This window comes from Calypte anna, chromosome 2 (assembly GCF_003957555.1).
Source record: "Calypte anna isolate BGI_N300 chromosome 2, bCalAnn1_v1.p, whole genome shotgun sequence".
Lineage (NCBI taxonomy): Eukaryota > Metazoa > Chordata > Aves > Apodiformes > Trochilidae > Calypte > Calypte anna.
Genome location: NC_044245.1, coordinates 58885397 through 58900162, shown reverse-complemented (window position 1 = coordinate 58900162; position 14766 = coordinate 58885397). Strand labels below are relative to the sequence as shown.

Below are 14766 nucleotides of genomic sequence, written 5' to 3'. Positions count from 1 at the left end.
TATTTTGTTTACAAAAGGAATTCCAATGCTTTTCAACATAATGTGGAAAATATTGTGCCTCCTGTTTGCTTACATGTAATGTTTGATCCACATTTTTGTTCACTTGTAATGATTTTCCTCCCTACTGGGGGTTAACATATTGAAGAGCTTTTCTGATTGCCTTCAAGTTTCAACTGAGCTATACTGAAGTATTATAAGGCACTGCCAGCCGAATTGTCTCCTTTCTAGCCAGCAAAACTAAGGAGAACTCTATGGGAGCTAAAATTCAAATGAATGTCAGAGCAAGCAGGACCTACTATAGCTTCTGCACCAGTAGTGAGAGCAGAATGGCCACCTCTTCTCCTGTGGCTGCCAGTTTTTAAGCACTGTTCTCTCTGGAGACTCTACTTTTGCACATACTCTGCACCGAGTTCCTCTGCCCTGCAGGGGCTGTTGGAACCATATTAAAACTTTGGGACATATGAAAGGATGCAAGTGTGAAACAGACAGAGGCCTCTTCCAAGTTATTTTGCCAATACAATACCTAGGGATACAGAGTTTTGCAAAAAGCAGGAAAAGAGGTCACAGCAGCACATCTCAAAAACCTCTAAGGAAGTCTATACTGTCATTTAAACAGTAAGTCCTTCCTTAGACCTGATTCCACATTGGGTTCACATTCATGTGGTAAATATGCAAACAAAGGTGGTTCAGGCACAGCCTTATCCTCCAGTGACAGAAGGAACCCTCCGGTGTACCCTAGATGAGCAAGGTAGAGATGGACATCAGGGTAGTATGGAGGATGATCCCAAGAACATACTGTCTGGCTCACCAGCAGAAGAAATCTAGATGCCTTGATACAGCAATAAGCTTGCAGCAGAATATGGAGACTCTACTGCTCAGGCTTGCTCTTTAACATGCACAACTAGGCATAAGCAGGAGCAGTATCCAGGGAAATCATCTCCTCTTTGCCTGCAGGATTTGACCCCTATGCCTCATAGCTGTTTAACTACATATGTAAATTTTAAAATTCTTGCTTAAATACCTGCAGAACTGGTGTCCAATCTGAAAAGGTTCCCAGCTGCAGAGTTCCCTCTCGCAGACATGTTTTAAATTAAGACTGAGAGATTTTTAGGATTGTGCTCTCTTGTGGACACAGGGAAATATTACATTTACGATACAGGTTGGTTGAAGGGAATGCTGCTCATCAAGCTAACAATACACACTTCCCATGTACATTCAAAAGCAATGGCATTGCTTCAGACAACTACTGAGAAATTTTAGGAAGAAAACAGGACATACCACACATCTGAATTCGGATGGTAAGCACCAGCACAGTCAGTCTGACCATAGAACACTGCTGTAAACACTTACATTCATGGAGGGGTGCTACAGATTTAATGTTAAGTATTCACAGACTTAATTTTGGCTTCCATTTGCAAAAAAACACCTTCTGTAGCAAAAGGCTTTCCAGAAGTTACATGAACACTGGAACTTAGAACAGCAGCAGAAAAAAAACCCAGTGTAATAATTATCAGTACTCCTTTTTTTCAGCATCTCTCCTCTTCCCTGTGGTCTTCCATCAAACCACATAGGGTATCTAGCAGACACTTTGCTGATATAGGTCCAAATATGTCAGTATTGATACCTATGTTATTTTGGTAAATACATAGTACCTGTTCACATCTTGCTCCTCTATCTTGTCTCAATTCTGATATTGTTTCCAATTATGTTTTAAAAAGACATTTCTATCATTTCAGAAATACGTATCTGATGCAGTACCTCACAAATGTAAACATGATTTAGTACCAAGTTAAACTAAGCTCCTTCTGGGTATAACCAAAGCCTAAATAAGTGTTAATGTTAGCTGATCTGGTGCTCCAGACTTATTCCTGACATATACTGATGTAAAATGACAACAGAATGAGATTCTTATGAAATAATTTATTCACCTGCATACCACGTTACCATTCTCAGCTGTTATAAGAGCCAGGGGTTGTGATGGCACTTAGCTTACTTGGTCCTAAAATCCACAATACATTAAAGCTTTTTATTGAAAGATGTCATATTACAATATTAAATTCTGTATTGATATTCTTACCTGTAAAACACTGTGATTTGGTAGAGATACTCCTTTACAGGTCTGTGGCTAAGTGACATGAATGAACAGAAAGCAAACTTTCCTGGTATACATAGTTTTGCAGTGCCTGATTCTCAAAAGAAAGGTATGTTAGGTTTCTACAGTTTTCAAAATAAAGTGCTAGCTGAATCTAGACTTTTGCTGTATATTGAAAACACTCTAAGAAAGCAGGCACTCTAGAGATTTCAAACTAGTGAAAGGTTTCTATCTGTGTTTTTGCTATCACATTAACCTCAGAGTCTTAATGCTAAGGATATATATAAACACTATAAATTCTGTACACATGAATACAGCTGTACTACTAACTCCTCCATACTGCTAGATTAACTTCTATCTTTTTTTCTCATTTTCTGCCTAATGTCACAGATGTCATGTATAGAGGGAAGATAACCAGCTCTAAGCTTTAGCTTATCTACTGAATCTTACACACATGGTTACAAGCCCACAATGTGAAAGACAAAATGGTCTGAAGAAAACATCATCAGTGCTTCAGAACAACTGCACAATGGTGACTATTCTTAATTGTTTCAAAGTTATTGCCTCTTATTGGGGAAAAACAAAATTAAAGCAAATCAGAAAAGAACACAGGACTAAACAAAAAAAAAAATAAACCAAGTGTATCTAGCTAAAGCCACTTAAAATGAAGAAAGGCTTCTGCTAGTATGCAAGTACAGTGACATCGTGTGGAGGTCTTAGAGAAGCTGATTTTACAGAGGGACAGATCAAACTAATCTGCATGTTGCATAATTAAGAGAAAAACTACTGTGGTTGTTCATTTAATACATATACCATTAATATTATTTGGTAGAAATTAGGCTTTATTGCTTTTATAATGAGGAATGGAAAGTAATAATAATAAAAAAAAAGGCAGATAAATAGCTAGTAAGAAAAACTTTCAAAGCAAAAATTAATGGAGTGGAGTCCAAACAGCTTTGCAGCAGCTTCCTCTGCTCTCCCAGGAAGCACCTATATTTATCATTTAAGTATTATCCATACAATAAAATAAAGGTATAAGGACAAAGTTGTAAGATACTAAACAAGGAGTTCTGTTGTAAACGCATACAGTAAAACATAAACATAACATCCATATTAAATGTTTTTTTAAAAACACATATAATTTATAAATAAAGCATGGATAATTATGCTGTTCCTTTCCACTGATGAATAGACTATGACAAATTCATTATATATACTTCTTGAGAAAGCAAGTTAAATCACAAGGAAAAAAAAAAATAATATATACCTGCTTTGCAGTACAGTATGGAAGATTTGGACCCTTCAGATTATATCAGAGTATATGAGTTTCTGGAACAAATCCTAACTGTAAAGTGTCATAACTCAGCCAAGATACTCAACTCTGACAGTTTACAGCAAATGAAAATGTTTTGATTTTCTTTTACCTGAGTAACCTAAGTAAACAGATTACAAGGCAATTTAAACATATTAGCTAATACAAGTTTTACTGGACTTCTCATATATAGAAATGTACTTTGACACTATTTGCCGCTTTACAATACAAAATGAATAAGAATTTTAAAACATATCTACTGAGCAGCCATATCTTTGATATCTGTACAGATCAACAGGTGCAGTGGAATTATGTACAGAATTTATCGTTAAATTTTTAAACAACCTTTGTGCAACCTGGCTGTAATGTGCATTTATAGAACTGCTGTCAATGTCACGTATCTGTTATGTTTACTGGTGCCAGAAATGGTGAGTACAGGATAGGACAACAGCTCCTAAAATGATACTGTGCTATGCAGACATCTGTACATAGTTCAAATAGTGCATATTACTCAATGTCTGATGAGGAGTAGTAGTTAGCTGCTAATACAGACACGGGCATTTACAGGTATTAGCTTTGTTGTAGTAAGTATCAACAAATTAACTTTTCCATAGCTGAACACTGAAGAAAAGGACTCAAATTAAGAAGCTGTGTAATAATTAAATCAGGGAAGTTATGTAACAAATAACAAAACTTTCAATTCAGCTAGCACAAGATCAGTACAGTAGGAAAAAAGTCTTCACAGTAGCAAAAAATCCTTCGCAGTAGAAATAAAACCATTCAAAAGCACTGTCAAATCAGGAGTAATTAGGTTTTATTTTATAATTGTAGCAATTGAAAGTAAAAAAAAAAAAAATTAACATGAAGAAAACTTAGTTTATTGTCGATAGTCGTTAGTCTAATTCTGTGTTATTCTACCTGTCAGATGTTTCCTTCTCTTTTTGTGCTCTATTCACTCTACCACTTTTGATTTATTTTTTAAAATTTCCTTAGTCCATCATAAGTCCATAGACAATAAAGCACTGAATGTGCAATTTGCAGACTGGCGTGACTGGAAAACCGTCATTGCTTCTAGGAGGTAAGCTTGGAGTAACTTGGAGGAGAAAATTTGCGCTTCAAGTACTTGAGAATGTAAAGTGGAAGACAGCTTACAACAGTGATTGCTGACACTTTCCACAGGAAGGTCACAGTTGTGATAAAGGCAACATCTGCAGAAATAAAAAGGGAGGATAAGTTATGGAAGGTGACAACACGGAAACTGTAACTTCCGTGGTGCAAATTCAATAAGAATCTCTTCATTTTTTGTTTATGTTATTGTGTTCAAGACCATTCAATATTTTTTTTAAAAAGAAAAGGCAACAAAACAGAAAAAAATCTTAACATTTTGGTTTTGCTGACAGTTTTCTTCAGACAGGAAATTCAGAGTTCCGTTATAGTTATTACACTGTCTTGCAGCATAAAGTAATTTTAGAAGAAATAAAATCTCAGTTTAAAAGCAAAGCTTTCTCATAATAAATATTAAGTCGACTTATTTTTCTACAAGTAAGAATGATTTTTATCTCCTATAATACAAGTTTGTAACCAGAAATTCTATTACTATTTTGGATCCTTTATTCCATATTAGATTATGTTTCTCCTAGACAGTCACAACAACTAGACTGAATGACTCTTAAAACCTTAGAGATTAAATTCAGACTCAAAAATTTAAAGGCAAAATATGCAGTGTATTGCCACAAGCCACAGTGAAAAGCAACTTTTGTGACAAACAATAGCAAGAATGATGACATCCTACGCTTGCTACTGAAATTTTTTTACCATATTTGCAATCATCAGGTCGTACTTAGTTATTATGGAAAAATCCCAGAACCCAGGTAACCTAAAGAATTGAGGTTATTTACTTTTACCCCTATCGTTAACAAAGGTGCATACTAAATAACTTACTATTTTTATGAATTTTAAAAGACTTTTAAAAAATAACTTCAAAAATGTTAAATTTCACCTACCTAAGAATGCTCCAAAAGACACTCTGCCTATACCTGTTTCACAAAGAGGGAGAATGAAAATGAAAGGATATATTTATTGAAAATACAGAAGTTATATGAAAAAAACCCCAAAAGCTTAGACATACAAAAAGGAAATGAAAAAGTTATTAGTAGCATTAACTGGAATATTATAGTCTTTTACATGACAATCAGCATATTTTACACAGCAATTAAAACCAAAACATTTTGAAAATATAGAGGTTTTATATTTTGTCAATGTTTTAAGTAGACAGGCAGTTTTCTTGCATCTGACTTAAAAGTTACAATTTACTGCATAAACAACTTGATCAAAATTGTTTTAATATGAATGAAAATTAATTTTGGAGATGTAATAAAGAAAACGCAAATTTTTTGTAATAAAGAAATGCCTGCTCCTACTTACTCATCCAGAAATATCTGGGATATTAGATTTCAATGTAAAAACTTGCTATATAGTTTTAGCCTAAATCTGCTTAGACATACTAAAAACCTATGTAATATGTAACAGAGATAATGCCTATCATAATCAGGCCATTGCATGCAAATTAATTCAGAAACTTAAAAAAAATATTTACTTCCAAGAAGTAGCAAATATTTTTGTCTTTCTAATTTGAGTGCCCTGTGACATTGTTGTCCTTATGACATAATTTCTTTGGGAGAAGATGAGGCCTGAAAGTAACATCGCTGACAGAAGGGTTTATTTCCCAATGAGGCCAAGCACTAAGTGGACTGGACTGTTCCCTGATATGTGGAAGTTGTTCTATACCTTGAACTGTAAAGCATAACTTAGGTAAATAAATTACATACACACAAAAAAGGATCTCTTCCCACAGTTACACGGTGACAGATTAAGAAGGAGTAAAGTATTAAGCAGAAGTGAGACTGAAAAGCATTTTCTCAGATTAATTAGTAACACACAGTAAAAAATATCTTTACAAAAGCCCATGAAACTGCAGCCTTTTCAGTACCCTTAATGATGAAAACCACAGAAGTTAAGTCCTCAGAATGCAAGAAGCCATTCAGACATTTACTTACTACGTTGCTTGGACCTGTCCAGCAAATACATGAGGATAGTAAAGCACTCCCCTTGACAGAAGGGTCTGCAAGAAAACAAAGTCCCTGCAGTATTATACACCTGTGAACATCACTGAAAGGTGTTTATCACTGAAGTACACCTAATGAAGGGTGGAAGGACTGGCTATCCACCAATACTGAATTTACAAAAGTAAAGCATCAAGTTTTGCTTCATAAAGTTCCTGGAAGTTCAGATTAGAGAGCTAGTACCTGGAGTAAATCTCTGTTAAAGATCTGTGCATCAGTGCCAGAAAAAGGTGCCCTGACAAACCGAATAGTGTGCAGTACAAGTACCAAGCCCAGCAGGTTTGTTTCTACATTAAGATTTGACTCCTGAGAGATCTGGGAAGTAGAACACCTGGAACAGGCAGCGAAGCATTTACTGACTAAAAATATAATTATATCATATGAAGACTCTAACATAGTGTCAAAGATCTGTGACATGAGAGAGTGAAAGCAGGACTGAGAGAAACAACAACACAAAGCAAAGCACAAGCACTCCAGGAAGTTCCTTGGGTGCATTGATGACAACTTCCTTCTCCAAATGGTAGAGGAACCAACCAAAAAAGGTGCTTTGCTGGACCTTGTTCTCATCAACAGTGATGGGCTGGTGAGTGATGTAAAACTCAGTGAGAGACTACGCTGCAGTGCCAATAAGACTGTAGAAGTCAAGATCCTTAGGGCATCAAGAAAAGTGCAAAGTAAGCTGATGGCACTTGATTTTAAAATGGCAAACTTTGGTCTCTTCATGGATCTGCTTGGTAGGGTAGAATGGGACAAAGATCTGGATGGGAAGGGAGCCCAGGAAGCTGGACCATATTCAAGGATCACCTCCTCCATGCCCAGGACCAATGTGTCCCAATGAAGAGGAAGGCAGGAAGGAATGCCAGAAAGCTGGTGAGGATTAGCAAAGAACTCCTGGAGTTAAACCAAAGTTTACAGAGGATGGAAGCAAAGGACAGATTATCCTGGGAGAAGTACAGGTGTAACTCTGGGAGAAGCACAGAGAAAGTAGTCAGAGAAGCAAGAGATCAGGTTAAGAAGGCAAAAGCACAGGAGAGTTTGATGCGGCAAGGGGGGGTTAAGGGCAACAAGAAAAATTTCTATAGTTATGTCAGTGATAAGAGGAAGATTAGGGAAAATGTGGATCCACTCCAGAAGGAAACAGGAGAGCTGGTGACCCAAGATGTAGAGAAAGCTGAGGTACTCAGTGACAACTTGACTCTGTATTCACTGGCAAGGACTCTGGTCACAGCCTCCATGTTACAGAAGCCAAAGGCAGGGACTGGGAAAAGGAGAATCCCCCCACTGTAGATGAAGAGCAGGTTCAAGACCACCTAAAGGACCTGAAGGGGAATAAGTCCATGAGTTCCTGAGGGAATGGTAGATGAAGCTGCAAAGCTGCTGTCCATTCATATTTGAAAAGTCATGGCAGTTTGGTGAAGTACCTGCTGACTGAAAAAGGGGAAACATGACCAACATTTTCAAAAAGGGAAAAAGAGAACACACAGGGAATTATAGAACAGTCTCACCTCTGTGCCTGGCAAGATCATAGAGCAGATCCTACCTTAGGCTCTGCTAAAGCATGGGGATTGGTGACTGGTGAACAAAGAGGTGATTGGTGACAACCAACGTGGCTTCACTGAGGACAACTCCTACCTGACTGATTTGTTGGCTTATGATGGGGTCACAGCTTTGGTGGACTAAGGCAGAGAAACAGACATCATCTACCTGGACCTGTGCAAAGCCTTTAACATTGGCCTGCACCACATTCTAGTCTCTAAACTGGAATGATATGGATTTGATGGATGGACACTCACTGGATAAGGAACTGGCTGGATGGTAGCACCTGAAGAGTTGTGATCAAGAGGCCTCATGTCCAAATGGAGATGTGTGATGAGTGGTGTTCCTCAAGGGTCAGTACTCAGACCTGTGCTGTTTAACATCTTTGTCAGTGACATGGACAGTGGAATTGAGTGCACCCTCAGTAAGTTTGCTGATGACACCAAATTGTGTGGAGAAGTCAACACATTAGAGGGAAGGGATGGCATCCAGAGGGACCTTGACAGGCTTGAGAAGTGGGCTTGTGCAAACTGCATGAAGTTCAACAAGGTCAAGTGCAAGGTTCTGCATCTGGGTTGAGGCAATGCAATGCAATGAATACAGGCTGAGAGAAGAAAAGGATTGTGGGCAGCCCTGAGAAGGACTTGAGTCTAATGGTGGACCAGAAACTAAACATGAGCCATTAGCATGCACTTGCAGCCCAGAAAGACAACTGGGTCCTGGGCTGCATCAGAAGAAGCACAGACAGCAGGTCGAGGGAGGCAATTCTCCCTCTCCTACTCTGCTCTTGTGAGACCCCACCTGGAGTGCTGTGTCCAGCTCTGGAAGAAGAACACAGTGCTCCTTGAACATGTTTGGAGGAAACCCAGAAAAATGATTAGCAGGCTGGAGTACCTCCCCTATGAAAACAGGCTGAGAAGTTAGGGTTGTTCAGTCTGGAGAAGAGGAGGCTCTGAGGTGACCTTATCACACTTTCCAATACCTGAAAGGGGCCCACAAGAAAGCTGGGGAAGGGCTTTTTACACAGGCTTATAGCAAGAGGACAATGGGCAGTGGTTTAAAACTTGAAGAAGAAAGATTTAGGTCAGACATTAGGAAAAAATTATTTTCTGTGAGGGTGGCAAGACACTGGAACAGGTTGTGGATGGCCCCTTCCTGGAAGTGTTCAGGGCCAGGCTGGATGGGGTCTTGAGCTGCCTGATCTAGTGGAAGGTGTCCCTGCCCATGGCAGAAGGAGTGGAGGTAAATGATCTTTAAGGTCCCTTCCAACCCTAGCCATTCTATGATTCTACAACATAACATTTAATTCTGTTATGAGAAGTGACAGTTTAATAAGGGCAACTCCTTACTTATCAGCCTCTGGAAAATGGAGAGAAAGAGCAAGATTCTACTTTTTGTAAGGTATAGTAAAAATTGTTATATATATTTCTGTAAAAGTTACATTTGTAAAATCATACTAAGACTGAGATAGTTATTTTTACTAAGGATAATTTTATATAAAAAAGAAGTATGTATTATTTTGATACTCAGATCCTTGACTGCTAAGATTTGCAGATAAAATGTGTTTTCATCTTGTGAACTACAAATAATCAGAACCTTAAGACATACTATTACATACAGATATCTGAAGTAGAGCAATTTTAATATAAGCCTAGTGTAATATGAAACAAGTATTCTTATATAATGTGTGTGCATATATCTACACATACACACTGCCCTCTGCCTCATTCTCTAGCAATACTTGAGTTCTTTCAAGCTTATGGGTTAGCCCTAATGACATTCACTTGGTCTGGTAAACAAAGTAATCCACCAACTCAGTGAAAGATCCTGAAATCATATATATTTCAACAGTGTAAATCTCAAATCTGATTTAAGGTATTCAGTTTAGACTGCCAAGATCAGATCAAGCATGGCTTCTGTGGTTTGGTTGATGCTTATCACCTGTGCAAGTCATACTAACAGGAATAAAGACTATCATACTGTAGGAGAAAAGGGTAAGAGAGTATTTTGACCTAGCATTAATTAAACCTAATTTCAACTCAGTTGTATTTCTTTTGGAGAAAGCTGTATTTCACAAAACATAGTGTCACATTTTATTTTCTTAATAAAATGAGAAAAAAAATTAAAAATATAAAGCACAGTTCTTTGCTAAAAAACTTCTACTACTACTCACCAAAGTATTCATTTAGAAATGCAAGAGAGGCCACATAGCAGCCAAGACTGAGGAATTCAGCCACCACCATTAACCAGTGCCATGTTCGTATGGTCAGTGCAACCATCAAGAGCTCAGTCAAGATTAGGGCAGTGAAAGAAATGGCAACAACATGTACAAATTCAGATTCAAAAAGCAACAGGGCTCCATACATCAGAATACCACCTAGGAAAAGCAAACAAAATTAACAATACCCTGAGCACCAAAATTTCATTGTACCAGCTTTTATAATGCACACTGAACATTTGATTATTGGGCAAGTTTTCATAATAGACAACTTCTTTTATAAGGCAACACCATCTTTCTAAGAGACCAGAAGTGGTATCTTACTGTACTTGGTGCATGTGATACAAAGTGACCAAAATAAAGCTTTAAAGAAATAAGACTATTACAAAATTAAACACCTTTTGGTGTGATATAGCTGATAAACTCATTTCGTGAAGTGTTACAAGCTAATGAGATACTTTTGAAAGTCTAATTACTTTTAACTGATTACATAATTCAGATTTCTTCAACAGTACTTCTGTCATCCCATGAAAGAAAACTACTGTGCAACTGTATGAAATGTGATAAGCACTCAAATTTTTTCTGGATTAACATTTAATTAAATATATGTCATTTCTTAGGCAACGTGCATCAATAAAAATACCAGTCCACACTGTGTTTTGAATAGGCCTGGCACATTACAGGAGTACTGAATTACGAGATAAACAGAAAGCAATATACATAACTGCTGCTGAAATATTAAGCTTTGGGGATTGATCCTGCAACTGAAAAACAATATTGCTAACAGTAGACAAAAAATTCTCAGTTCAGTATAATTAGTACTCTCTCTTACCTTGGTAAATACTGATTAAAACCCAGATGAGGAAGGTCTTAAATGACAAAGATCTTCCCTACGGGAAACAAGTGAGAGGACAGTGAAACACAACTTTAAAAAAAAAATCTACTCAGATCATATAATTTTAATAGTTAATTACTAGAGACACATTTTACAAGTAAAATAAGCAGTCTTTGAAGTGATATGGGCTAAAAGGCTTTTACTAGTTTTTATGATTCTTCGTTGCATAATTGTATAGAGATCCCAAGTCTAAGTTTGAGGGCAGGACAGCTAAGGCCATAAACAGTAAAAATAATTTACTTTGCAATGCTTGGGCTGGTTTTCAGATGGATAATGACAATTTACTGTCATTAGTTTATTTCTTTATATAAAATTAGTTTATTTCTTATTTAAAATGTTTTAATGTCAATTTTGTAAAATGTAGCTACAAGAAAAATAGGAGTGTGTACCTAGTGACCTAAACCTCAAGCAAAATTCTAACATTAATCCCTTTTAAATGCTGGATAGACTATTTGCATTCATTTTTCAGTAAGCTGCAATTACCAAATTATTTTAAAATTTTCTTGTGATTGCGAATGTTACAAATTGAAACATGCATAAATCAAATAATTAATTCTTTATACGTGCATATAAGTTCCATTCTGTGAGTGAGCTGATGAAACACATCAGAACTGCTGAGTTGAAAGGCTATGCATTTAAAAGGATAAAATAGCAGCCATTTTGGCATAAAACAGAACAGGGAAGAATATTCTTTGCTTCCTTGCTTTTTATAAGGGTTGCAGCCAAACTGAAATAGTTTTTTGCCACTTCTGTTAAACTTAATGTAAAATAGCTAGTGACTGAATTTCAAAACTGATTAACTTTTCTCACTGTGTGGCTGTAGTAAGTACCAGCAATCATCTTATTTTGACCCTACATACAATGATTACATCACATATGTTCATAATGGTATTGGCAATATGAATCAATATCTGCTGCAGGGCAGTTTGATTTATTCAAGGACATTAGATTTTTACTCTCCTATGAGTGCCTACTCATTTTTCTTTGAGGACTAGACACTTCTCCCACCTTAAATTCCGGTTACTGAGATATGTGAAATAACAATGAGCTTGAGTTAGGCTCACCTTTATGGAATGAGAATGGGGTAAGTCACTCCTTAGGGAACACTGCACAATAGGCTGTCAATCATTTTCATATGAAAGCAGAGAGCCCTCTTACTTGTAAATTCTTTCAAATTTTCATCAGCTTTTCTAGCCATAACTCCCTAGGAGCCACAGTAACAGTAATGCTGATTCAGAGTGTCCTCCAGGGTATGTGACCACACTCATCTCTCTAAACATTGCTAATTTTCTTCTTGCACCGGAGGAAGAGTGTGTCAATGACTTGTGCCAATATAACTTATTCTTTTTAAAATTTAAAAAGCATTTTCATCGCTAGCATATTACTGAAAACAAATTCTAGGAATACAAATAGAATCCATGCCAACATTCATTTAAGTAATAGAAACGGAGTAGCATTGGTAGAGAATTGCATTTAAAGTCCGTTTTGAAAAATGATGTGCAGAAATATGTAGGCTTCATAGTGTCATGACTAAGGCAGCAGGAACATACATTTTTGTAACAAACACAATAATCATACCTTGTAAGAGTGAACTTGAATGTACCACATAAAATAACTCTTTGTACTCATCCCTAACTATTCACTGATCACTATCTGCCCCTCAAAATGCACTGAACTGTGTACTCCAGTTTCTCCATATTCTCTTTTTTTTTTTTTTTTTTTTTTTTCTGAAGATAATTATTTGGGTTCTACTTATCTAATACTAATACAAGTGCAACGTAAGCTGGGAAAGCCAGTGATTCTGCAGCTCAGTTAAGCCTACACGAAAACTTAGCCTGTATTCATCTACCCATTCTGGGCAGCTACTGACTACAGGTTAACTTCTGCCTTTGGAAATAAGATTCTTCCACATTCTACCAACAGGTTTCCACAGGCACACTTAGAATTGCCTTTAGAAGGTGTAAAGCCATGCACTTTTTTGAAATTAGACATAGGCTTCAATCTCACTTTAAATATTCTGAGAAGGAGAAAGAATCAAGATCTCCAAGAGTCAGGAAAAATTCTCTCAGACTAACTCAGCTAATAGCTAATTTAGAACAACTAACAAGGCTCTTTTTGTACAGTCTGCTTTTGAACTTGTTGACACGTCTTTCAAGAATATAATAACCCTAAAAATACTATCTACCTTAGATCATATCTTTTCTAGCTGGGTGTTTATGATGAAGCAGAAGTAGTTTTCAAAAATTTATGAAAACAGAATTTTAAGATTTGTTTTGCTTTTGCAGATAAAGAAAGTATAAACTTTCACTGTTTGCAGGTATGTGCAAATACACAGAAAGCAGTATCTACAGGTGTTTTAGTTAGGATACATCAGTCATCAATAGTTGTTACTTGAAGAAAGTCAGCTTTTGGAGGTCAGTAGCAGTTTCTGGGGGCTTTGGGGAAAAAATCTATAAAGTAAAAAGGAAAGTTAAAAAGGAAAAAGAAGATGTGAAAAAATATGCATAAGTAACTTCTGATCAGAGATGGTGAGGTCAGTCTGAAAGAAACTTTTACATCAACGTTACCTTCATGTTTGAATTATCTCAGTTCAGCCACTGGGGACTTAACAAATGTGTTAATAAAACTATGTCTTGAATTGAATACCTTAAGAAAATGCTTGGAAGAATTCCCAGTCTTGCACACCAGAGATTTCAGCATTTGTTCATAACATATTTGTTTATGAGGACATTCCTACCTTTGTGAGATCCTTATAAAGTTCTGGATACAGCAATGCCATTTCTGGCTTCACATCCTGATCCAGTACAAGAGAGAAGACTGGAAACATAGTATATATGGTTGCATACCTAGATAAAAAGAAAGCAGAGAAGCTGGCACTTTTTTATTATATGATTTTAAACTGGTTTACTGAGTTCAATTATTCTTTTTATCTAAGTGGGATTACACTGATTCTTCTACCAAGTAATAAGACAGCTTACCAATACAGCTTTATACATGCAGCCTGCTCATGCACTTCTGAGAGCTGCCAGTCATGAGAAGTTAAAGAGCTTTTGTACACTCAAAACAAGTAAATACATTTATTTATTCTATATATATCACCCCAGCTTATCACCTCTTACTATACTCACTGTGCACTTCCACTTGGACAATCAGTTTAAAGACCTAACATTTAACTTCATGCACAGATAATGGTATGAAAATAGAAGAACAAGCACTGTACAGGTAAGTAGATGAACAGAAGTCTAAAAAACTTTCTAAGTGGCTTTGGATTTTGATATGCACATGCCAGATACATACTGTAGTATTTACTTTCCTAGAACCCAGCACAACTAACTACTTACAAACATTTTGGAGAGGGCTATTGCTTGTCTCTACAGAGTCTGGTGTAATCACACCTTGATTTTACTATGATTTAAGTTGATTACTATTGATTGAAGTTGTTACTGTTAAAAATGAGTATGAAAAGAAGCTAGTGTGACAGAAGGGGACAGTGACAGTGGGGACAAACATGAATATCCTTCAGTTGTACGACTTGGGGAATCACATTACTAAAGCAGCTTCTGTGACAAGACCAGGGTGCTCCTAAACCTG

General features: G+C 36.7%; 1 protein-coding gene across 1 annotated transcript in view; it reads right to left on the bottom strand.

The window, feature by feature from the left end:
* Positions 1-4201: 4201 nt before the first annotated feature.
* ATP9B (ATPase phospholipid transporting 9B (putative)) overlaps positions 4202-14766 on the bottom strand; it is a 161593-nt gene continuing 151028 nt past the window's right edge. Inside the window, exons 26-30 of the mRNA XM_030445840.1 lie at positions 13913-14021; positions 11113-11170; positions 10236-10439; positions 5408-5440; positions 4202-4612 (exon numbers count right to left, since the gene is read on the bottom strand). Coding sequence (XP_030301700.1) covers positions 4476-4612; positions 5408-5440; positions 10236-10439; positions 11113-11170; positions 13913-14021 — 541 coding nt within the window. The 3' untranslated portion in view covers positions 4202-4475. The remainder of the gene's footprint in view (positions 4613-5407; positions 5441-10235; positions 10440-11112; positions 11171-13912; positions 14022-14766) is intronic.